The sequence below is a fragment of the Anolis sagrei genome, chromosome 7, assembly GCF_037176765.1.
Source record: "Anolis sagrei isolate rAnoSag1 chromosome 7, rAnoSag1.mat, whole genome shotgun sequence".
NCBI classification, from domain to species: domain Eukaryota; kingdom Metazoa; phylum Chordata; class Lepidosauria; order Squamata; family Dactyloidae; genus Anolis; species Anolis sagrei.
The window spans coordinates 1,981,359-2,007,362 of NC_090027.1; the positions used below are offsets into that span (position 1 = coordinate 1,981,359).

A 26,004-nucleotide genomic window follows, 5' to 3' on the forward strand; every position below is an offset into this window, starting at 1 on the left:
CTTCTACATCCCGCCTCGGAGCTTAAGATCTTCTGGGGAGGCCCTACTCTTGGCCCCAGCTCTATCACAAGTGGGGTTGGTGGGGACGAGGAGCAGGGCCTTCTCAGTGGTGGCCCCTCACTTGTGGAATTCACACCGGGGGAAATTAGGTCATCAACATCCCTCCTCTCTTTTAGAAGGAAATTAAAAACATGGATTTGGGACCAGGTTTTTGGGTAATCTGGCAGATAGATAGACAAGCGACGACTAGAATTGATGGATTTGACAATGTGGTATGAATTTACGGACTCTGAGCTGGCAAACGTTGAGCACTAGATTGGTTTTTATTGATTATGATGTATAATTGATTGTTTTAATTGTTTTAATTACTGTTTATATATGTTTATTTTTATCTTATTGTTGTGTTGGCATCCAATTGTGCTTTTTGTAAGCCGCCCTGAGTCCCTCATCGGGGGTTGAGAAGGGCGGGATAGAAGTGCGAGAAATAATAATAATAATAATAATAATAATAATAATAATAGATGGAGGCGGGGGAGAAAAATAAAGTTCTTCTTCTTCTTTCTTCTTTCAGCTCCACGCCTTCTTGCCAGGACCCTCACCCAAGTATAAGCGGAGGGGGGGCTTGTTCAGCCTTAAAAGGGGGCTGAAAAATTAGGCTTATGCTCGAGTATATACAGTACTTATGAAAAGTGTTATGAATAACGCAACTTTTCCCACGCAATCTAGCTTTTTAAAAAGCTATTGGGGAATGACTGCTCCAAGTGTTGTTCCTCAAGCCAAATTCCCTTTAAATGTAAAATTAAAAGCAAATGAAATGATTGTAGACACAGGAAAAAAAAATCTGTCGTACTCTTCTTGGAACCGGTAGAGTCCAGTCTTGATACAACGGCAGCTTGACTGTTCTTCTTCACTGTCAACTGGTTATTTCAAAAAGCAGTGTTTGGTTTTCCTGGATCCATATATATATATATTTTAAAAAGAGTGCCCTGTATAGATTGCTTCAACTTCTCTTGCTGACTGTTTATGCCGCGAAAGAAAGATCGAGTCTAAGAAGCCACATTTCAAGAGGAATCAAACAATTCCATCTAACTTTGTTCTGGAAGAGACAAACAACACCAAAACCCTCGATACAGACCGGCAGCTAAACTGAGGATGAGACGAGAAGGAAGCGGATCGCGATTCCAGAGGGAAAAACACGGAAACATAAAACCACTGGGCTCGTAACAGAAAGAGCCAAAACAAAAAAGGCATCAGCGTTGTGACGTGGGTCTTGGGTGTCACGGTGTTCCCATTCATTCAAAACATGGCTGATGCTGAAAGTGATACCAGTTAACAACAAGGTTTACTGAAAGGGGGGGGGGGTCACTCTCAGGTAGATAGTCCAAAAGCAAACCCAGGGAGGAAAATGGGGGAATGGCGGGGGTGTGACAGGGGGAGAAATGAAAACAAAAGGCATCCATATAAAAGCCACAACAAGTAGGAATACGGTATATTTTAACTCTCTACATGGAGGAAGCCAACCTGCTCCTTTTTGATCTTCTTCTTTGGCACAACTTCAGTGGATTTCTCAGACTCTGAGCGAGTTCGTATTGATCGTCGCTGTTGCTTCTTTTCTACAGAACCTGAGGGAAGAGAAGGGGTTCCATTACAGGAGTCAGCCTCTGTTTCTCTCTCTTGCCTCAATGAGGGGTGGCGATAAAAACGCAACCAGTGCTCCGGCTGATGACCGACTCCACTAGGCAACTTCCTGCCAGGAATATAGTTAGAATGATTTGTAATAACTGAAATGCTGTAAATGCTCCCCTCTCATCCCTTTTTAGAGCTTCCCAGTTGTCTGATATTTGTTATTAGCCGCCCCCCTGTTTTAGATTCATACATGCACTTTAAACTGTAAGTTTAGTCTGTTTTATTATTTTAATTTGTCTCTTTTATAACTTTTTTTTTAATCTGCTTTTTATCTGACCTACTTGGGAACTGCGATTCTCTTCCTTGGGCTCCTGTGCCCCATTCTATTCTGTGCTGGTCAAAGACCGTAATAAATCATTGATTGATTGAGAACAAATGCTCCGTTCAGCAAGGACAAGAGGGATCCTCTCACCTCTGCAAGAGTCTACCGTGTACCATGCAGCTGTGGACAAGAAGTCTCCAGAGGGACCACCAAACGCAGCAGCAGTATTGCCCAGACACAAATCCAGGAACATGAAAGGCCCTACAGACTGCTTCAACCAGAGAAGTCAGCCATAGCAGAGCACCTGAGGAACCAGCCTGGGCACAGCATGTTATTATTTGAGAACACAGCAATGCTGGACCACTCTCACAACCACCATTTCAGGCTACACAGAGAAGCCACTGAAATCCACAAGAAGCATGTGGACAATGTCAACAGAAAGGAGGAAACCATGAACATGAATAAAATTATTATTAGGTTCTTGTGGGTTTTTTCAGGCTATAGGGCCATGTTCTAGAGGCATTTCTCCTGATGTTTCGCCTGCATCTATGGCAAGCATCCTCAGAGAATCTGCGAACCCCACCTCCTCCAAGATGAACTGAACCACCTCAACTGGGCTCTCCAGGCCAATGGAGACTCCACCTCAGACATCAGAAGAGCCGCAAAACCAAGAACAAGCCACGAGAGTAAAGATGAAGATCCACCCAGAGGAAAAGTGTTCCTGCCATACATCAAGGGAACCAATGACCGCAGAGGGAAGCTGATGAGGAAACACAACATACGAACAATCTACAAACCCACCAAGAAAATCCAACAAATGCTATGTTCAGCAAAGGACAAGAAGGATCCGCTCACTTCTGCAGGAGTCTACCGTGTACCATGCAGCTGTGGACAAGAAGTCTCCAGAGGGACCCCCAAACGCAGAAATGCCCAAGCACGAATCAAGGAACATGGAAGGCACTGCAGACTGCTTCAACCAGAGAAATCAGCCATAGCAGAGCACCATATGCTGGACACAGCATATGATTTGAGAGCACAGAAATGCTGGACCACTCTCACAACCACCATGTCAGGCTACACAGAGAAGCCATTGAAATCCACAAGCATGTGGACAATCTCAACAGAAAGGAGGAAACCATGAAAATGAACACAATCTGGCTACCAGTATTGAAAAACTCTAAAATTACAACAGCACAACAACAGAAAGGAAAGAAACAAGGACATCTAATCCCCTCTCAGCAAAAGTTGGCTCCAGGCACTGTCACGCCATTATATGCTAATCAAGGTGGTCAGTTGAAACATTCACACCTAGCTCCAGCAGACAAGAGTCCTTTGTCCACCCTGGACATTCCACAGATATATAAACCCTTTCTCCTAGTTCCAACAGACCTCACCACCTCTGAGGATGCTTGCCACAGATGCAGGCGAAACATCAGGAGAGAATGCCTCTAGACCATGGCCATATATCCCGAAAAAAAACCTACAACAACCAAGTGATTCCAGCCATAAAAACATTCAACAACACATTATTATTATTATTATTATTATTATTATTATTATTATTATCTATATATCTTTGGACATCTAATCATCTCTCAACAAAAGATTGCCCCAGGCACTGTCAGGCCATTATATGCTAATCAAGGTGGTCAGTTGAAACATTCACACCTAGCTCCAGCAGACAAGAGTCCTTTGTCCCACCCTGGACATTATTCCACAGATATATAAACCATTTTCCCTACTTCCAACAGATCTCACTACCTCTGAGGATGCTTGCCATAGATGCAGGCGAAACGTCAGGAGAAAATGCCTCTAGAACATGGCCAGACAGCCCGAAGAAACCTACAACAACCCAAAGTCCTGATTGCTCTACGTTCTTCTTTGGAGCGCACAGACTTTAATGTGCCAACTGGCGGTCTGGATGCAGCCAATACGCACCTCAGTGCTTCAGGGAGAGTCCTGAGTTCGGGAAAAGACCAGCTTTAGTACGAAGATAAAGGGGAAACTATTAAACTCTTCAACTAATAGGAATTGGGGGGTTGCTCTTCAGGTTAACTATCAACTTGTTTAAATTTTGCAAACTATCTAGTAAACCTAGAACACAAATACGAGCTGAATCTTATTTCCTGTTTTGGCATACCTTTAGTTATTCAAACATTCAATTCACACAAAAGGAGCCACAAAAGCCTAGCATCACAACTGCAATTTCAAGAGTTGGAGGTCATCCGTTGGGGACTTCTCCCTGCAGCAACAACTGCTATTCTGGGCCAAAGTGAAGGGGGCCAGTTCCATCTTGTCTCCTGTGCTATACTTATAATATAATCTATATAAATAAAAATGTAATGTTCATTTGTGAGATTAACATAAGTCAAAAACCACTGGACGAAATGACACGAAATTTGGACACTACACCCCTAACAGGCCAATGAGTGACCATCACTCATAAGACCGCCACTGCCCCCCCCCCCCCAATGAAAAGGACTTAAAAACCCCAAAAAACTAAATGACAAAAAGCTAAAATGATGACACAGAAAAAGTGGAAGGAAGGGGGAGGGAAAGAAGGGGAGAAAGAAAGGAAGAGAGAGAGGGAGAGGGGTGGGAGGGAAATAAAGAAGGAAAGAGAGACGGAAGGAAAGAGGTAGAGGAGGAAGAAAGGAGAAAAAGGGGAAGGAAAAGAAAAAAGTGGGAAGGAAGGAAAGAGGTAGAAAAGGAAGAAGAGAAGGAAAGAAAAAAGGGAAGGAAAGAGGGAGGGAAGGAAGGAGGGAAAGGAGAGAAAGAGGGAGAGAAAAAGAGAGAAGGAAGTATGGAAGCAAAAACGAAGGAAGGAAGGAAGGAAGGAAGGAAGGAAGGAAGGAAGGAAGGAAGGAAGGAAGGAAGGAAGGAAGGAGGGAAAGAGGTAGGGAAGGAAGAAATGAGAGAAAGAAGAAGATAAAGAAAAGAGGGAAGGAAGAAAAGGTAGAGAAGGAAGGAAGGAAAGAAGGAAGGAAAGAGGGAGCGAAGGGAGGAGAGAAAGAAGGAGAGAAAAAGGGAGGGAAGGAAAGAGTGAAGAAAGGATGGAAGCAAAAAACAAAGGAAGGAAGGAAGGAAGGAAGGAAGGAAGGAAGGAAGGAAGGAAGAAATGAGAGAAAAAAGAGATAAAGAAAAAGGGGGAAGGAAGGAAAGGTAGAGAAGGAAGGAGAGAAGGAAAGAAAAAAAGGGAAGGAAGGAAAGAGGGAGCAAAGGAAGGAGAGAAAGAAGGAAAGAAAGAGGGAGGGACGGTTGGCCACAGAAATGTGTGGCGGGTACAGATAATATAATATAATGTAATGTAATGTAATGTAATGTAATGTAATGTAATGTAATGTAATATATTGCATATACATATAATATTAATAATATTATAATGTAATACAATATAATACTACTAATAATACGATATAATTAAATATTGTATATTACATGTACTATTACTAATAATATTACAATATAATGGTATAGTACAATACAGTAATATATAATACTGATATTGTACGATGCAAATAATATAATATGTTGTGTGTGTGTATATATCTTGTAAGTTGCTCTGAGTCCCCTTCAGGGTGGGAAGAGCAGCATATAAATGCTGTAAATTAATTAATTAATAAATATTAAGCACTCTGAAGTCCTGTTGTGTCACACAGGGAACACAGCATTGAATAGACACACCACTAAAGTGCAAAACTGAAGATCAAACCATTGGGAGCTGCACTGCTGCCATTCATTTCAGAGCGAGCTGCAGGACACCTATTCAACCTCTGATCTTTGTTCATTTAAAACACCAGATTAAAATCGGATGCGTTTCACTGATGAATGTTTAAGCTGTGACATTAAACATCTGACCACATTTCGATCAGAGTGGGAGGATGTTTGAGGGAGCTCTTCCATTTGCAAAAGGTCAGCTCGTGTTTGCATCAGTCCATCTGTTACCGGAGAACTGGCTCTTTCCTCCTCTGGATGGAGGATGAACAAAGGGACTGAGCAAGACTCAGCCTTATTTCTTCTCACAGGAAAAGTCACAGGCCAGGACAACAAACTTTCATATAAACAATGACCAAACTTCAACCCCCAACAGATCTTTGCTGGAGGGGACAACGTACGATTTCTTCTCTGACGGCACGCAAGAAATATCTGCTACCATTTCTTTCAAGTATTATAATGACTAGCCGTCCTCTGCCACGCGTTGCTGTGGGGGTTCTGTGTGGGAGGTTTGGCCCAATTCTATCATTGGTGGGGTTCAGAATGCTCTTTGATTGTAGGTGAACTATAAATCCCAGCAACTACAACTCCCAAATGTCAAGATTCGATTTTCCCCAAACTCTACCAGTGTTCACATTTGGGCATATTGAGTATTCGTGCCAAGTTTGGTCCAGATCCATCATTGTTTGTGTCCACAGTTATCTCTGGATGTAGGTGAACTACAACTCCAAAACTCAAGGTCAATGCCCACCAAACCCTTCCAGTACTTTTCGTTGGTCATGGGAGTTCTGTGTGCCAAGTTTGGTCCAATTCCATCATTGGTAGAGTTCAGAATGCTCTTTGAATGTTGGTGAACTATAAATCCCAGCAACTGCTACTCCCAAATGACAAAATCAATCCTCCCATTCCAACCCCACCAGTATTCAAATTTGGGCATATTGGGTATTTGTGCCAAATTTGGTCCAGTGAATAAGAATACATCCTGCATATCAGATATTTACATAATGATTCATAAAAGTAGCAAAAAAGAGCATACAATTATGAAGTAGGAATGAAAATAATTTAATGGCTGGGGGTCACCACAACATGAGGAACCGTATTAAGGGGTCGCGGCATTAGGAACGTTGAGAACCACTGTTTTACACTAACATACTACATTACATTTTAGCTACAGATGTGACACAATTGCGCTATGCTTGGGGACAGAGTGCTTTCAAAACACAGGCAAGCACCATTTCGTGCCTTTCACTTGGACCTGAACCCAGGAGTCTCAAACTTTACCTACTTGCCAACCCAGAAGATGTCTCCGGAGATGGCGACCTCTGCGAAGAGGCTCTCTCGTTTCTCTGGCTTGAGACCGAAGTAAGTTTGTCATGCCCCTTGATTATTATTTCTGGTTTGCTTCCTAAACCCTGTAACAAATGAAAACAAAACAAAACCAAAATAGTCAGTCATTGCAGTTTGCAAAGATCACAGTCGAAAACAACAACCAAGAATGCAGGACTAAGGCTCGAATCTTATGCAGATTTACTTGGGAATAAGTCAAGTCACAGCTCGGTGGAGTTTGCTTTAGAGCGGCCATACTGCCTTATGCTTACCGTATATACTCAAGTATAAGCCAACCCAAATATAAGCCAAGACGCCTAATGTTACCACAAAAAACTGGGAAAACGTAGTGACTTGAGTCTAAGCTTAAGGTAGGAAATACAGCGGCTACTGGTGAATTTCAAATAAAAATAGATACCCATAAAATTACATTTATTGAGGCATCCGTAGGTTCAATGTTTTTGGATATTTACATAAAACTGTAATTTAAGATAACACTATCCAACTCTGATTGAGCCATTGTTCTAACCTGCTTCAATGTCAATGTGCTTACATATCTCTCCAATAATAATAAAGATAATAAAAAGAAAGTAAATCAGAAATGTAACAATGACAACAGTAATAGAGTAAAATAATAAATGTAATAATAATAATAATAATAGAGTAAAATAATGGCAATGTAAGAATAGAGTAACATAATAAATTAATAAAAATAATAATAGAGTAAATAAATGTAATAATAACAATAATAGAGTAAAATAATAAATTATATAAAATAATAAGGCAAAATAATGTAAATGTAATAATAATAATAATAATAAAGTAAAATAATAAATGTAATAACAATAGAGAAAAATAATAAATGATATAAAATAATAATAAGGCAAAATAATGTAAATGTAATAATAATAATAATAAAGTAAAATAATAAATGTAATAACAATAGAGAAAAATAATAAATGATATAAAATAATAATGGCAAAATAATGTAAATGTAATAATAATAACAATAAAGTAAAATAATAAATGTAATAACAATAGAGAAAAAATAATAAATGTAATAATAATAGAGTAAAATAATAAATGTAATAAAAATAATAATAGAGTAAATAAATGTAATAATAACAATAATAGAGTAAAATAATAAATGTTATAAAAATAATAATAGGGTAAATTAATGTAAACGTAATAATAATAATAGAGTAAAATAATGGGAATGTAAGAATAATAAGAGTAAAATAATAAATGTAATAATAACAATAGAAAAATAATAAATGTAATAATAATAGAATAAAATAATAAATGTAATAAAAATAACAAAAGAGTAAATAATGTAATAATAACAATAATAGAGTAAAATAATGATATAAAATAATAAGGTAAAATAATGTAAATGTAATAATAATAATAATAATAATAATAATAGAGTAAAATAATGGGAATGTAGTAATAATAGAGTAAAATAATAAATGTAATAATAACAATAGAGAAAAATAATATATCTAATAATAATGGAATAAAATAATAAATGTAATAAAAATAATAATAGAGTAAATAATGCAATAATAACAATAATAGAGTAAAATAATAAATGTAATAAAAATAATAATAGGGTAAAATAATGTAAATGTAATAATAATAATAATAATAAAGTACAATAATTAATGTAATAAATTAAGAATAACAGAGCAAAATAATAAATAACATTGGGGAGCTTTTTCAGCCTAAAAAAAGGGCTGAAAAACTCGGCTTATTTTCAAATATATACAGTAATCCACTGGCTGCTGTCAACTCTCTGGAGTTTCATGCACAATATTTTTTGCCCTACATGGAGATGTCATGGAATGCAAAGCAACAAATCCTCTGACATCTCTGACCACAGGAAACTGTCTTTATATTGACTCAGACCACCTCTCTTAGTTTTGTCTATATTAGGGCAAGGGAACTTGTAGGCCTCTAAATGTTGTTAGATTTGAACTCCCACCATCCCCATAAAGCACCACTACAGCAGCAGTTGTGGGCTTGCAACAGGCCTGGCGGCATCTCTTTAAGGTCCCAATGAAGCAGGAGCTTTCATTATTATCCAACGAGGAGGTGCCAGGGATTGAACCTGGGACCTTCTGCTCCCCAAAGCAGTGCTCTACCTGCCGGCCACAACCTCTTGGAGCAAGAGAAGCCATGTTCAGGACTGAATTTAAAGCTTTTTTTATTCACTGCACATTTATTATGCCCTGTAGAGAAATACACACGTCTTTACCTTGGTCGAGTAAACAAACTGATCAATGAACTTTCCATTCCCAGCAGCATTCTGAAGAGCAAAAACTTGTTCAATTTTAACAACTGGAGACATATTACATTTCTGAAGGTCCAAGGTGCCCTGGTGCATGGTTATGGAGGCCGGTAAGGATTTCCTGGCCGCAGCGGTCTTCCACGCTATTTTCACCGGAGGCGGCTCTTCTTCCACACTGGATTGCCGCCTCTGACTGTGCCTCCGCACCTCGATATTGGACGGAGAGGACGCTGGAGAAGGCTCGCTGGCCGGTTCTGGCTGGGGACTAGGCGATGGCTTCGAGCGCCGGTTCTTTCTAGCCTCCATCTTTGGCACAACAGTCCTCCTGGTCTTTGACAGAGTTTCCTCGGGTTCTTTATCGACGTAGATGAAGGTGTACTGTTCTATCCTCTCCTCCCGGCTCATTTTCAACGCTTTCTCAGCATGGGCAATGCCAATATCCCACTGCGCCCGCTCTCTCTGTGGCCTTGGTTTGCGGATCTTGGGGAGAAAGAAGAGAGGATGATTGAAGAGAGGAGGAGGAGGAGGAGGTGGTAGTACAGTAGTCTCGCTTATACGACATAAACAGGCAAGCAGAACATCGGATAAAAAAAATGTGGGATAATACAGAGTCTATTACCCATATGACGGCCTGTCTCAGGGGAGCGTGCTTGCTCCATCCATGTTCAACAGCTACACAAATGACCAGCCACTGCCAGAAGGGACAGAGAGTTTCATCTATGCTGATGATTGTGCCATCACCGCTCAAGCAGGGAGCTTTCAAATGGTAGAACAGAAGCTTTCCGAAACTCTAGGTGCTCTTACTGCCTATTACAGGGAAAATCAGCTGATCCCTAATCCATCTAAAACACAGACATGTGCCTTTTATCTCAAGAACAGACAAGCATCCCGAGCTCTGAGGATTATTACCTGGGAAGGAATCCCACTGGAGCACTGCAGCGCACCCAAATACCGTGCCCTGACCTACAAGAAGCACTGCCTGAATATCAAGCAAAAAGTGGGTGCCAGAAACAATATTATACGAAAGCTGACTGGCACAACCTGGGGATCACAACCAGACACAGTGAAGACATCTGCCCTTGCGCTATGCTACTCTGCTGCATGCCCAGTGTGGAACACATCTTACCACGCTAAAACAGGGGATGTGGCTCTTAATGAGACATGCCGCATTATCACAGGGTGTCTGTGCCCTACACCACTGGAGAAACTACACTGCTACATTGCACCACCTGACATCCACCAGGAAGTAGCAGCCAATAGGGAAAGGACCAAGGCAGAGACATCTCCAGCTCATCCCCTGTTTGGGTATCAGCCAGCACGTCAACGACTTAAATCTAGAAATAGTTTTCTAAGATCTACAGAGACACTCGCTGGAACACCCCAGCAAGCGAGAGTCCAAAAGTGGCAGGCTCAAACCCAGCACCTCCATCAACGGCTGATACCAAATGAGAGACTCCCCCCTGGGCACACAGAAGACTGGGCAACTTGGAAGGTGCTGAACAGACTGCGCTCTGGCACCACGAGATGCAGAGCCAACCTTCAGAAATGGGGCTACAAAGTGGAATCCTTGACATGCGAGTGTGGACAAGAGCAAACCACTGACCACCTGCTGCAATGCACCCTGAGCCCTGCCACATGCACAATGGAGGACCTTCTTGCGGCAACACCAGAGGCACTCCAAGGGGACAGAGACTGGTCAAAGGACATTTCATCAACTACCAAACTCACAAATTTTGTATTTTTCTGGGTTTTTTGCTTGGTTCTGTTAGAAATGTAATATAATCGACTGGCTGCACTGACACGATAAAAATAAAATAGTGAAAGCTTGGAAGGTTGCTATTTCCAACAATTCAGACATACAGGTACATTGTGATATATTTCCCTTAGAGCAGGGGTCCTCAAACTATGGCCCAGGTCATTTACCCGGCCCTTGCTCAGGGTCAACCTAAGTCTGAAACGACTTCAAAGCACACAATAACAACAACAATCCTATCTAATCACCCAAAAGCAGGCCCATACTTCCCATTGAAATACTAATAAGTTTATACTTGTAAAGATTGTACTTAATTTTAATTATTGTATTGTTTTTAAGTGTCATTCATGCTTTTTTCAAATTATAATCCAGCCCTCCAATAGTTTGAGGGACTGTGACCTGGCCCTCTGCTTAAAAAGTTTGTGGATCCCTGTCTTAAGAGTCTCTGGAAGTTGGGAATGTGTTGAAGGCCCGCAACAGCCACCTCCATTTCAGACCACACTCACCTTTTGTTTTTCGGAGTGGTTGGCTTGCTTCGTAGCTTCTGCCACCAACTGATCATACTGTTTGCGTCCTTTGTACTCTCGTACCCGCTTTTCATGTACCCAGGCCCTTTCAGGCTGGTTGCTGAAGAACTGAACATGATATTCCCGGGCACCTGAAATTGATAGGAAGAATTCTGCTTATAATAATAATAATAATAATAATAATAATAATAAAACTTTATTTGTACCCCGCTACCAACTCCCCAAGGAACTCGGTGTGGTTTACATGAGGCCGAGCCCACAGTACATCAATAAACAAAAGCAATAACAAAACAATCAAAGCAATGCAATTAATGTAAACCACATAACAAAAAATAAACAATAAATCAACAGTAACACACAAGCATTTAAAACCAATGGCCGGGCCAAATGTAATAGGTTAAAATTAAAAAATAATGCTGGACATGGACAAGGTAGGATAAAACTGGGGTAGAATTTTCAAAGAGAGATGAAGGAACGCAATGAATCCCAAATCAATGGTAAAGTGCATTTTGAGGGCATATTATTCTGGGAAGGTACACTGGAACAGCCACATTTTCAGGCTCCTCCTAAAGACTGCCAATGTGGGGGCTTGTCTGATGTCCTTGGGAAGTGAGTTCTAGAGTCGGGGGGCAATCACGCAGAAGGCCCTCTTCCTCGTCCCCACCAATTGCACCTGCGAAGGACGTGGGAGCGTGAGCAGGGGCTCCCCAGATGAACGGAGAGATCGCGTGGGTTCGTACACAGAAATGCGGTCACGCAGGTAGGCGGGTCCCAAACCATTCAGGGCTTTGTAGGTCAGAACCTGCACCTTGAATTGGGACCGGAAGATGAACGGCAGCCAATGGAGCTCCTTAAACAGAAGGGTTGACCGCTCCCTGTAAGTCGCTCCAGTTAGGAACCTGGCTGCTGCCCGTTGTACCAATTGAAACTTCCGTGCTGTTTTCAAGGGCAGCCCCACGTAGAGTGCATTACAGTAATCCAATCTGGAGGTGACTAAGGTGTGGACCTCCCTGGCCAGATCAGACATCATGAGGTATGGCTGCAGCTGGTGCACGAGTCTTAATTGTGTGAAGGCCCTCCCGGCCACTGCCGACGCCTGAGCTTCAAGCGTAAGTGATGAGTCCAGGAGGACACCCAAACTGCGGACCTGTGACTTCAGGGGGAGTGCAACCCTGTCCAGCATGCCTTGCTTAGAATGCCTTTCGAAACTGTATCGAAACTGGCCTGTACCCGGGAAACCAGTTGTACTCACCCGGCACTACAGATTACTTGGCCGTCCCTGACATCTAGGAACAACAACAATCATAAAGGACTGAAACTACAATCTTGTGGCAAAGGACTTACCCAAGAGTAAATCCACGTCAACTTCACTTTCATGAAGAATTTGTACATTTATATGTGCATTAATTTGTTTGTTGACTCCATGAAGACTTAAGAACATATTCAAGACGGCAATAAGACTGTTTGTATTACAGAACCTATACTACTACTATTGTACTGTTAGAATAAGGGTTACCTATATGCACAGCTTTATGTTAAGTATGCATTATTAACCTAATTTGAAGCCTTAGTTATACTTGAGAATCTTAGCAAGTTTGGAGTAAAATTATGTGAGTTATACCACTTAATATGTTATGAGTATACTTTGTGAAAAGTGGATAAATAGAATACCTATATGACAAGTATTACACTACTCTATACCATACACCCTCTTTCCTGTCTACTGCATATTATAGACATCTGTGTGTTTAGTTAGTTTCCTCAAAAACCCCCTTTGTGTTTTGAGATAAATGCCCTCTCACACATGCTCTTTCAAGACAATAAAATCTAATTGCTCCATTTATCCTTTAACTGGAGGAGTTACTGTACAATCCCAACAACAAGGCCTCATAGGAGGCCTCATCAATCTTTCTCCCAAAGAGTTATACACTTAACATGCATGCATCTAAGGGTGGAATGTATTCAGAGTGCACCATGTCCAAGTGCATGATGTCCATGTGCATGATGCTCTAAATGTGCATGATGCTCTAAATGGCCACTGATATTATAATGTAACTCCTTGAAGAAAGAGATCAGGTCAAACTGAATGACCATCTGCAGGGGTGCTTTGATTGTAATTTTCCTGCATGGCCAGGGCTTGGACTGGATGGTCCGTTGCATCTCTTTCAACTCTATGATTCTATGAGCCACGGCCACGAGATTATGACTCAAGACAGATTCCTTCCTCCTTTCACTTTGCCAACTGGAGGAAAAGAAGGGGAGTGGTCAGCTCATGTTTCAGATGCCAACTCAAAGGGTGATCAGAGAAAGGGCAGGAGAGGTACGCTTGGAGTCAATTTGGATGGCACCTGAAGGAACACCTCCTCTACCTGTTGACCTATTTCCCTGCATGGAGAAAGTCTGGATGAGAAGTTCTGTCAGGTGTCATTCAAGCTGCCTTCATGCTATCCCAATATGACTTTAAACTATCACATTTCTAGCATCTTTATTATGGATGCAAGCTATATGTGAGGGGATTGATCTGGGCATTACAATTTATTTCTGGCTTGCAAACTAGCAACTGAAGATTAGAGTGGGCTTCAAGAGGCAGGAAATAAGGCTGGGCCTTGTGGCTAGACTGCCTCTAGGGATCAACCCCACAATCTGGATATTGTTGGGGTGGCTCCTCTCTGGGTTTAAAAATAATTTAAAATAAATAAATATTACTGATAGCTGTTTAAGTCTAATGCTAACAAAATCGTCAAACAGTTCAAGTTTTTGACACACTTACCGTATAAACTCAAGTATAAACTGAGCCCATTTTTAGGCTGAAAAAAAAACCCTTGGATTATACTCGAGTCACTTATTTATTATTTTGCTCTATTGTTATTATTACATTTATTGTTTTACTCCAATTATTATTAATATTGCATTTAAATTATTTTATGCTATTATTTTGTTACATTTACTATTTTACTATATTTATTATTATTATTACATTTATTACTTAACCCTATTATTATTACTATTACATTTCCATTATTTTTCTCTATTTATTATTACTATTATTACATTGTTCCTCTATTATTAATTTATTATTTTACTCTATCATTGTTTTTACATTTATTATTTTACTCTATTATTATTACATTTTTATTTTACTCTTATTATTGTTATTATTTATTTTTTATTTATTTACAGTATTGATATTCCGCCCTTCTCACCCCGTAGGGGACTCAGGGCGGATTACAATGTACATATACATGGCAAACATTCAAGAAAACTACACAAAACATATATAGACAGACACGGAGGCAATTTAACATTCCAACTTTTCATGAGGGTATTCTGGCCACCAGGGGAGCTGTCCCTTCACCGTCCATTTGTGACACTGATGAAGTACTTCCTCATTCTTTGCAGGCTTGCTGGGTATTTTTATGGCATCGTAAATTAGTTAAATTAGCCTCCCTACATAGGCGGTACCTAAATATCCTACTTGACAGATGCAACTGTCTTTCGGGCTGCAAAGGTCACCAGTAAGCTGTACTTAGAATTCTTACTCTCTTACCTCTTGTGTTGATTTTGGTATGAACCTCAAGTTGTGGGTCTCTTGAAACCATACAGGGCCACCATGGATACGTCCCCACTTTGGACCAGACAAGATCTCCCACCTCAAACGTGACGTCGCTCACGACTTGTGTTGGGGGAGAAGGGGAGGCTTCCTGTACCTACTCAAAAATAATAAAGAGGTACAAGAGAAATTACCTACTGGACCTTCTGCACAGGTAAAACATTTGAGACAATGGAAGAGGGCGATAAACCATGGATAACCAACTGTGGATACCTGCAAGACCACATTAGTCCACAGGAGATCTTGGAGAGCCACACTTGCTCCCACAAAAAGACCCAATGTAGTGAAATTGCTACTCTATGTTAAAGTTTTGGTGTATAGCTCTATATTTACATATGGCAGATAGGGAAGAATAGGCACAGACAGGGTAGCAACAGCAGAGATAGGATTCATTTGCATATGTGAAGTCGATTGGTCATATGCAGATTAGTGTAGGCCCAGGATTTGAAAAGGCTGCTGGGCCAAAATGACAGTTGGGGAGAGCAGAGCTGAACATTCCAAAGGGGCGGAGCCAAGGTTCTCAAAGAGGCAGTTAGAGTGAGGGAGTTTGAAAATGATTCCTAACTTTCATTGTGTGTGAAGATGAGAGTTGGTTTTTGAGTGCCTGATAGAAATAAGCAGTTATGAAGATATGTTAAAGACTTCTGATATCGAGAAGCAGTTAGATAAATAGAGCTCGAGTTTTAAGGAACATAAAGAAGGCTAGTGTTGCCTTAGTTCAGAATATAATTCAGCCAAGAGTGTGTAAAGCAAGTAACATGTTTGTGAATGTGAAACATTGATAGTTTATTCAGAAAAGTTAACCAAGTAAATGATACTGACTGTAAGCCTCAAGATTGCAACAAAACACAAATGTAACCACAAGCGTTGGAGCCAGAAGTTATAAATAAACTGTGTTACTTTGTTATACACAAAAGTGTTTCATTGCCTGTGATATAAAGTACAAAGGTTTAACAGCACACAGAAAGTCCCAGCCAATATAAAAGAAGAAACTGAATCAGTGTAAGGCAGCAAAGAGGTTTTTTAATAAGGAAATAGTCTCTCTCCCTCGCCATACCCAACAACAACTAAACAATATGATTTTGCCCCCAAACCCCTGTATCACAGTAGCAGAGTATGGGGACAGTTTCACTATGTTTTGGGAAGAAAAGACTACATAAATAAAAATTGCTTTGATGGAGTTATCTACATCTTTCCTTTTAAGTTTGGCTGCAGTTTTTCATCAATCAGTTAGAAACATCAATTAAAAGCCTTTGTTATAAAAAAAACAACCTAAAATTGGTTCCCCCATTTAATTGGGCAACAGTTGAAGAAACTGCAGATGGCAGACATAATTTCAAAGGAGGATTTCATCTTCTGTAAGACAGAATGTCCCTTCGAAGATGGTGCTTGCTGTGACATTTATATGGACCACCTGAAAACAAAGTCTACTTTTGTCTTCAAAACTACGACTTCAGTGATATGCAAATATGTGAAGTCTTAGTAAGTGGATTGAATACATTCATTTGATCACTCAGGTGGCCGCTTTTCATTTTTTTAATTACTCTGATTGCTTCAGCAAACACATGGAGTCTATTCCTCACCTATCCCATCCATATAAACAGCAATATTTTGAGCTATTACATTTTCTCTGTTTGCTTTCACCCCTCTGAGAAAAGAGTGCACCAGGTCTGCACCTCGACCCAACAAAGTGGTGAGATTTCTGGCAATCAATCCTCACATTTTGAGGCACATTCATTTCAATCTCATAAAGTATCTCGAGTTGGAAATCCACAGCACTGACATGTACTAACCGGAGTTTCATCCAACACTATTGGTTCTTCCCTTGGTCTTTCAGGTACGTTGCTAATTCTTTCATTTGGTCTCTATAATAGAAGTAAAATAAAAAAAAGGAGAAGTCAAACATGGGAACAAGAAGAATAATGGGGGGGGGGGGGGAGAGAGACTACAGAAGAAATAAAGAGAGATGGATACACACTCTTAATAGTTTGGTCCCGGGGTATTTTAGAGTTCCAATAATATTCACTGTGAGCAACCATGTGCTGACTCCGCTGGAGGTTTATGCTAACAAGAGATGTGTGTGTGTGTGTGTGTGTGTGTGGACTCAACTCTGCTGGACCGGCCACGTTGTCCGGATGCCCAACCACCGTCTCCCAAAGCAGTTGCTCTACTCCGAACTCAAGAATGGAAAATGTAATGTTGGTGGGCAGGAAAAGAGACTGAAAGATGGGCTCAAAGCCAACCTCAAAAACTCTGGCATAGACACCGAGAACTGAGAAGCCCTGGCCCTTGAGCGCTCTAGCTGGAGGTCAGCTGTGACCAGCAGTGCTGCAGAATTTGAAGAGGCATGAATGGAAGGCGAAAGAGAGAAATGTGCGAAGAGGAAGGCGCATCAAGTCAACCCCAACCGGGACCGCCTTCCACCTGTAAACTGATGCCCTCACTGCAGGAAAACATGCAGGTCAAGAAGAGGGCTCCACAGTCACCTACGAACCCACTGCCAGTACACTGATCCTGGAAGAGTACTCTACTCAAACAACGAGGGATTGCCTAAGTAAATAAGTATGTGTGTGTGTGTGATGTTCATTTGTGGGATTAACATAAGTCAAAAACCACTGGGCAAATTGGCACCAAATTTGGCCACAATTCCCCTCTCAGGCCAACGAGTGACCATCACTCATAAAAACATGGAAAAACATAGCAGAAGACACTTAAAAAGCAAAAAAAAAAAACATTACAGCACATGCGCTAAACCACACACACACACACACACACACACATATATATATATACACACACACACAAATATATACACACATACACACACACAAAGGATTCAAAGGTGGGGGTAATCTAATCTCTTTTAGGAGGGTATTTCAGAGCAGGGGAGCCACAACAGAGAAGGCCCTTTCTCTCATCCCCACCAATCGCACTTGACAGAGTGGTGGGACTGAGAGAAGGGCCTCCCTGCTGATCTCAAAGCCAGCACCGGTTCATAGAAAGAGATGTGGTCTCGAAAATAGGCTGCGCCCAAAGTATATAGGGCTTTGTAGGTAATACCTGCACCTTGAATTGTGCCCAGAAAACTGTTGGAAGACAATGAAGCTGCTTTAATAGGGGAATAGTATGTTCCCTATAGTGAGCTCCAGTTAGTAATTTGGCAGCTATGGCACTGTAAGTAAAAATAAAGGAATTACTAAATATTTAAAACTATCATGACTATCATGACTGATGGCCGAAAGCGAGGAGGAGCTGAGGAGCCTTCTAATCAAGGTGAAAGAAGAAAGCGCAAAAGCCGGGTTGCAGCTAAACGTCAAAAAAACCAAGATTATGCCAACAAGAATGATTGACAACTGGGAAATAGAGGGAGAAATCGTGGAGGCCATGACAGGGTTTGTATTTCTAGGTGCAAAGATGACTGCAGATGCAGACTGTAGCCAGGAAATCAGAAGACGCTTCCTTCTTGGGAGGAGAGCAATGTCCAGTCTCGATAAAATAGTGAAGAGTAGAGACATCAGACTGGCAACCAAGATCCATTGCCTAGTCCAAGCCATGGTATTCCCTGTAGTCACCTACGGATGTGAGAGCTGGACCTTAGGGAAGGCCGAGCGAAGGAAGATCGATGCTTTTGAGCTGTGGTGTTGGAGGAAAGTGCTGAGAGTGCCTTGGACTGCGAGAAGATCCAACCAGTCCATCCTCCAGGAAAGAAAGCCCAACTGCTCACTGGAGGGAAAGATACTAGAGACAAAGTTGAAGTCCTTTGGCCACATCATGAGGAGACAGGAAAGCCTAGAGAAGGGAATGATGCTGGGGAAAGTGGAAGGCAAAAGGAAGAGGGGCCGACCAAGGGCAGGATGGATGGATGGTATCCTTGAAGTGACTGGACTGACCTTGAGGGAGCTGGGGGTGGTAACGGCCGACAGGGAGCTCTGGCATGGGCTGGTCCATGAGGTCACGGAGAGTCGGAGAAGACTGAACGAGTGAACAACAACAATCATGACTTCTGTCCTATATTGATAACAACTGGATATCTGAAAATAATCTGTCTCTGTTCTACAAACTGTACACAATATTTTTGATACTTGGAAGTACATACAACTCAGAAAACACTGTATCACATATAATCAAACTAACTTAACCAAGTCTGTTTTGTGTATTATATATACAGAAAACTTTTCTCACTATCACTGTTCTACAAATTTTCGGTTTTTCTCAGTTGCGGAAACGAAATGTGCCGTTTCTTAATAAATTTAACATGCTGAATTCAAATATAATAATTAAATGTGTGAATTGGCTCTGGTTTTTATGCAACAGCTATTTCCATTTTCTCCACAATAGGTAATTCGTTAATATTATGATAATGCGCCTAACCTTACTGCATGTATATAAACCGTGAATATTTACTAAATTTTAGTCAAATTATATTGCCAGTAGTTTATACATGAGAAATATTTATTTAATTAGTCTATTGTTTATGTTTGTGCAGCAAGAAACTATATTCGTAGGCCTAATGCCGTTGAAAAGTCTGAAAGTTTAAATGTTGCTTTAATCGTGACTTTAGTTTTTATCCTGTTTGCTTCTCTTGACTTTTCTTTTGTCTTCAAGGAAAGGATTCCCTCTTCCAATGCTCCAGCAGGAGTCTGACAGCATGGACGGAGTCCATTGGCCTTGAGATCTTTTTTCCATAGTGTTTTATAGACGCACGTGCGAGGCAGAACTACAGTAGAAAGAACAATGTAAAACGATGTTTAACGATACTGTCTGAGTCTTCAACTGACTGACCCTCACAGTTCAAAAGTCTGGCCTTATAGAGGGCTTTCTGGCTTTTGCACACGGCACTAATACTGCGCCATCAAACTTTCTAGAATATTCTAGAATCTTCCATAGTGTAAGTCGCTCATGCATTTTTTTCAACCATACGTGATCACGTGATTGCTTATATCATAAAAACTAGAGCCAATATACATTTTTAAATGTCATTTTATTAGAATTAAGATTGCCGCACACTGCACACTGCACTTGCCCCATAATCCCTACATATCACCTGTCACATCAGCACTTTTAATCCTGTACCCTTTACTCTGGCCCGGCCCAGTTTTATCATGTTTCGATGTATTGTTTGTTGCTTGTTGTTTTGTTGTTTTTAATACTGCTTTAATTGTTTTAATTTGCTTTAGGTGTATTGTTATGTTGTGTATTGAGGCCTTGGCCTTTGTAAGCCGCATCGAGTCCTTCGGGAGATGCTAGCGGGGTTTTGTTTGTTTTTTTGTCGTGTCAGGAGCATCCTGTTGTGAGAGAATTGGCTGTCTGCAAGGACGTTGCCCAGGGGACGCCCGGATGTTTTGATGTTTTATCATCCTTGTGGGAGGCTTCTCTCATGTCCCCGCATGGGGAGCTGGAGCTGATAGAGGGAGCTCATCCGCCTCTCCCCGGATTCGAACCTGCGACCTGTCGGTCTTCAGTCCTGCCGGCACAGGGGTTTAACCCACTGCGCCACCGGGGGCTCCTGCTAGCGGGGTACAAATAAAGTTTAATAAAGTTTAATAATAATTTTCGTTTTCAGCACCCCAAAATCATAAAAGAACAGCTATTTTCAGGCCCACAACTTTCTAGAATCTTCCATAGTGTAAGTCGCAGCATGCATTTTTTCAACCATACGTGATCACGTGATTGCTTATATCATAAAAACTAGAGCCAATATACATTTTTAAATGTCATTTTCGTTTTCAGCACCCCAAAATCATAAAAGAACAATTATTTTCAGGCCCGCAACTTTTTCTCCGTTGAACAGTGCTATTAGAAGATACTTCCTATAGACAGAGTTAGTTTTGGGGGGTACATTCGGAGATCATCAAAAACCCAAAGTCCTGATAATCTTCATTCACTGTAACTGAGGCGGTGTTCATAGACACAACCCAGTGTTCCCACTCCAAGTAGGAGCAGCTAAACAATCTTCAGACCATCCACCCATTTGGTGACATTTAAACCCAGCATTTTAGTTTATCTGAGTCCTGTCAAGACAAAGAAGTAATCCCTGATTATGGCTGGTTTACTGCTTGTGCCCACAGCACTCTGATTTGTTCCGACACACAAACCTAGTTGAAATATAAGTTAATTAAAAGAGAAGACAGGAATAGTTGCTAGTAAAAAAAATTAATGTGATTTTCACTCCCTGTCTCTAAAAATATCAAACTTTCTCTTCAGGAGAAAATATGATGTAGCTTTAATAGCTGTCACTTTGCCCAGCGGTAATAAAAATTACAGAGAATATTAATCACACCTACAGTATAATTTAACTGTGGTAAGATTTTGAGCTTTCTGACAAATCCCTCTGATAATCTGCATACTTCGTTATGAAAGCAAATCTTGGGTTGTTTGTCCCTTTGGGGAGGTAGAGCGGAATATAAATAAAGAATTATTATTATTATTATTATTATTATTATTATTATTATTATTTGGCTTTGCAGAGACAACAATCCACCAATAATAATAATAATAATACTTTATTTGTACCCCGCTACCATCTCCCCAGGGGATTCGGTGCGGCTTACATGAGGCCAAGCCCGCAATACATCAATAAACAGAACATCAATAAAATAAAACATCAATAAACAAACAATGCAATATAAATCATAATCACACGAACAAAATAGACAAAAGCAATCAACAGTAACACATAAACATTTAAAACCAAAGGCTGGGCCCAATGTGATAGATTAAAATTAAAAAATAGTGCTGATGTGAACCAGGTAGGATATAATTGGGATAGGATTTTAGAGAGAATGAGGGAATGCAGTCAATCCTAAGGCAATAGTAAAGTGCATTTTGAGGACATAATGCTGAGAGTTTTCCTTATGCTGGGAAGGCACACTGGAACAACCACGTTTTCAAGCTCCTCTTAAAGACTACCAGAGTTGGGGCATGCCTGATGTCTCTGGGAAGTGAGTTCCAGAGTTGGGGGCCCACCACCGAGAAGGCCCTCTCCCTCGTCTCCACCAATCGCGTCTGCGATGGAGGTGGGAGCGTGAGCAGGGGCTCTCCGGATGATCGAAGATATTGTGTGGGTTCGTATACAGAGATGCGGTCACGCAGGTAGGCAGGTCCCAAACCGTTCAGGGCTTGGGACCCGCCTACCTGCACCTTGAATTGGGACCGGAAAATGAACGGCAGCCAATGCAGCTCCTTAAACAGGAGGCTTGACCTCTCCCTGTAAGGAGCACCAGTTAGTAACCTGGCGGCCTCCCGCTGTACCAATTGGAATTTCTGGGCCATTTTCAAGAACAACCCCACGTAGAGTGCATTACAGTAGTCCAATCTGGAGGTGACTAAGGCATGGACCACCCCTGGCCAGATCCGCCAGATAACAATTCATTTCAAAGATGGAGATTCAAAATTGTGGGATCCTGCTTGTAGCATTTTATCACTCTGATTACACTGTTCAACGGAGAAAAAGTTGCGGGCCTGAAAATAGTTGTTCTTTTATGATTTTGGGGTGCTGAAAACGAAAATGACATTTAAAAATGTATATTGGCTCTAGTTTTTATGATATAAGCAATCACGTGATCACGTATGGTTGAAAAAATGCATGTTGCGACTTACACTATGGAAGATTCTAGAATATTCTAGAAAGTTTGATGACGCAGTATTAGTGCCGTATGCAAAAGCCAGAAAGCCCTCTATAAGGCCAGACTTTTGAACGGTGAGGGTCAGTCAGTTGAAGACTCAGACAGTATCGTTAAACATCGTTTTACATTGTTCTTTTGACTGTAGTTATGCCTCACACGTGTGTCAATAAAGCACTCTGGAAAAAAGATATTAAGACAAATGGACTCGGTCAATGCTGTCAGACTCCTGCTGGAGCATTGGAAGAGACCATCCTTTCCTTGAATACAAAAGAAAAGTCAAAAGAAGCAAACATGATAAAAACTAAAGTCACAATTAAAGCGACATTTACACTTTCAGACTTTTCAACTGCATTCGGCCTACTAATATAGTTTCTTGCCACACAAACATAAACAATAGACCAATTAAATAAATATTTCTCATGTATAAACTATTGGCAATATAATTTTACTAAAATTTAGTAAATATTCACGGTTTATATTCATGCTGTAAGGTTAGGCGCATTATCATAATATTAACGAATTACCTATTGTGGAGAAAATTGAAAGAGCTGTTGCATAAAAACCAGAGCCAATTCACACATTTAATTATTATATTTGAATTCAGCATGTTAAATTTATTAAGAAACGGTACATTTCGTTTCCGCAACTGAGAAAAACCGAAAATTTGTAGAACAGTGTTATCTTTCAGCACTTAAACTATAACAAAAAATACAGAGAAAAACGTCAATGTTCTTATTAGACTTACATTTTGTTCCTCTGGCTCTAGTTTTGGAATTTTATGAGATTTGCGCTCTTCCGAGTGGGAGGCGTCGTGTTTGTTACTCTTTTTCCTTTTCTCTTTTCTCCCTTCATGTTTCGGCTTCGCATACTCACTCGCTTGTACTTCATTTAAAAGGTCCCCGCACAGAGAGGACTCGAACAATTCCCTGCCGTTCTGAATAGTTTTGGTTATTTTTAATTTGATTTCTGGGGAGCCAGTCTTCTTTGGGACCACCGTTTGGGATACCGAAGGGGGCGGAGGCTGGGGAGGAGACTGCTTCTCCAGGATGTCATGCGGCCTCAAGTTAGAGTTCTCCATTTGATAATACTCAGGTGGACTAAAGTTTCTAACTGAGCCAAAGCCGTTGGCCGAGCCGTTGGGATACTGACTGTAGGACTGATATTTGGCTTGGGGCTCGTACATGCTGATTGGTGGGAATCCATTAATGAGGGGTGGGAGGTCCTCCGTGGTTGGCGTGGGATACTGAAAGCCTTGCTGCAAGGAGAGCGCCGCTTCGTAGGGCGTCTGCCGGCCATCTTCCGTGATGTCGCTGCCGGCATCAAAAGCATCCTCCTGGCGGTTGTTAGCCGAGTCAATGAGTTGAGGTGGTTGCTGAATTGTGTTTCCCATGATCCCTTGCATGAAAGAGAAGGAGAAATCCATTGTTCTGCTCCAGCATCCTTAGCTTTCCCTTTTTCTCATAGGGCCTAAAAAGGAGAAGCAGAAGGGAAAGCCGTCAGTCAACATTCTGGGGCAAAGTTCAGAAAAAGAAAACAAAAAGGTGGATCTGTTCACAATTGTCCTCTTGAATAATACAAAGGGCCATGGGGCAGCTCAAAAGTTTGCTTGGGTATCAGCCAGCACGTCAACGACTTAAATCAAGACATAGTTTTCTTATATCTACAGAGACACTTGCTGGAACACCCCAGCAAGCGAGAGTCCAAAAGTGGCAGGCCCAAACCCAGCACCTCAATCCATGGGTGATACCAAATGAGAGACTCCCTCCTGGGCACAGCCGTCAGTCAACATTTTGGGGCAAAGTTCAGAAAAAGAAAACAAAAGGTGGATCTGTTCACAATTGTCCTCCTAAATAATACAAAACGCCATGGGGCAGCTCAAAAGTTTGCTGGGAGGTAAGATTACTTCCATCATTATTCCATTACTTTTGTATTTTGAACCTTGTACCATTGATGTAATTTATCAGTGGTTCTCAACCTTCCTAATCTCTGGTTGCTTCTGGGAACCAGAAGTAGCAGCCAATAGCAAAAGGACCAAGGCAGAGACATCTCCAGCTCATCCCCTGTTTGGGTATCAGCCAGCACGTCAACGACTTAAATCAAGATATAGTTTTCTTATATCTACAGAGACACTTGCTGGAACACCCCAGCAAGCGAGAGTCCAAAAGTGGCAGGCCCAAACCCAGCACCTCAATCCATGGGTGATACCAAATGAGAGACTCCCTCCTGGGCACAGCCGTCAGTCAACATTTTGGGGCAAAGTTCAGAAAAAGAAAACAAAAAGGTGGATCTGTTCACAATTGTCCTCCTAAATAATACAAAAGGCCATGGGGCAGCTCAAAAGTTTGCTGGGAGATAAGATTACTTCTATCATTATTCTATGACTTTTGTATTTTGATCCTTGTATCATTGATACATTTTATCAGTGGTTCTCAACCTTATTTATTTATTTAAAAGTTTTGTCTACCGGCCTTCTCACCTCTCTTGAGGGACTCAGACCGGTTTCCAACCATAATATCACATACAATCAATAAAACATCATAATACATATTACAGTAAAACATTAAAACAGCAATTACAATCAATAACTACAATGGTCAGTCGTCACACTAAAATTGTTGCTCATCCTCCTCCGTCCATATCTCAGGGTGTTGGCTCACTCGTCGAATGCCTGTCTCCATAACCAAGTCTTCACCTGTTTCCTGAATGTCAGGATAGACGGGGCGGTTCTGATCTCCAGTGGGAGAGAGTTCCAGAGCCGAGGGGCCACCACCGAGAAGGCCCTGTCCCTCGTCCCCACCAGGCGCGCTTGCGAGGCCGGTGGGACCGAGAGTAGGGCCTCTCCAGACTATCTTAGCAATCTTGATGGCTCATAGGAGAGGATACATTCAGAGAGGTAAACAGGGCTGGAGTCGTTTAGGGCTTTATAGGTTAACACCAGCACTTTGAATTGTGCTCGGAAGCTAATTGGCAGCCAGTGGAGCTGGTGTAACAGCGGAGTGGTGTGCTCCCTGTACCCAGCACCCGTGAGTAACCTGGCTGCCGCGGGTTGGACTAGCTGCAGCTTCCGGGCAGTCTTCAGAGGCAACCCCACGTAGAGAGCGTTGCAGTAGTCTAAACGGGATGTAACCAAAGCGTGGACCACTGTGGCCAAGTCAGCCATCCCAAGGTACGGGCGCAGCTGGCGCACAAGTTTTAATTGTGCAAAAGCTCC

General features: G+C 41.3%; 1 protein-coding gene across 3 annotated transcripts in view; it reads right to left on the reverse strand.

The window, feature by feature from the left end:
- The window catches only part of NSD3 (nuclear receptor binding SET domain protein 3), a 132,723-nt gene that overhangs the window by 79,061 nt on the left and 27,658 nt on the right, over window positions 1-26,004 (reverse strand). For all 3 annotated transcript variants that reach the window (XM_067470628.1, XM_067470627.1, XM_067470626.1), the window contains exons 2-8: window positions 23,539-24,260; window positions 16,962-17,033; window positions 15,106-15,265; window positions 11,538-11,689; window positions 9,246-9,758; window positions 6,948-7,074; window positions 1,522-1,622 (exon numbers count right to left, since the gene is read on the reverse strand). In XM_067470628.1, coding sequence (XP_067326729.1) covers window positions 1,522-1,622; window positions 6,948-7,074; window positions 9,246-9,758; window positions 11,538-11,689; window positions 15,106-15,265; window positions 16,962-17,033; window positions 23,539-24,216 — 1,803 coding nt within the window. In that variant the 5' untranslated portion in view covers window positions 24,217-24,260. The remainder of the gene's footprint in view (window positions 1-1,521; window positions 1,623-6,947; window positions 7,075-9,245; window positions 9,759-11,537; window positions 11,690-15,105; window positions 15,266-16,961; window positions 17,034-23,538; window positions 24,261-26,004) is intronic.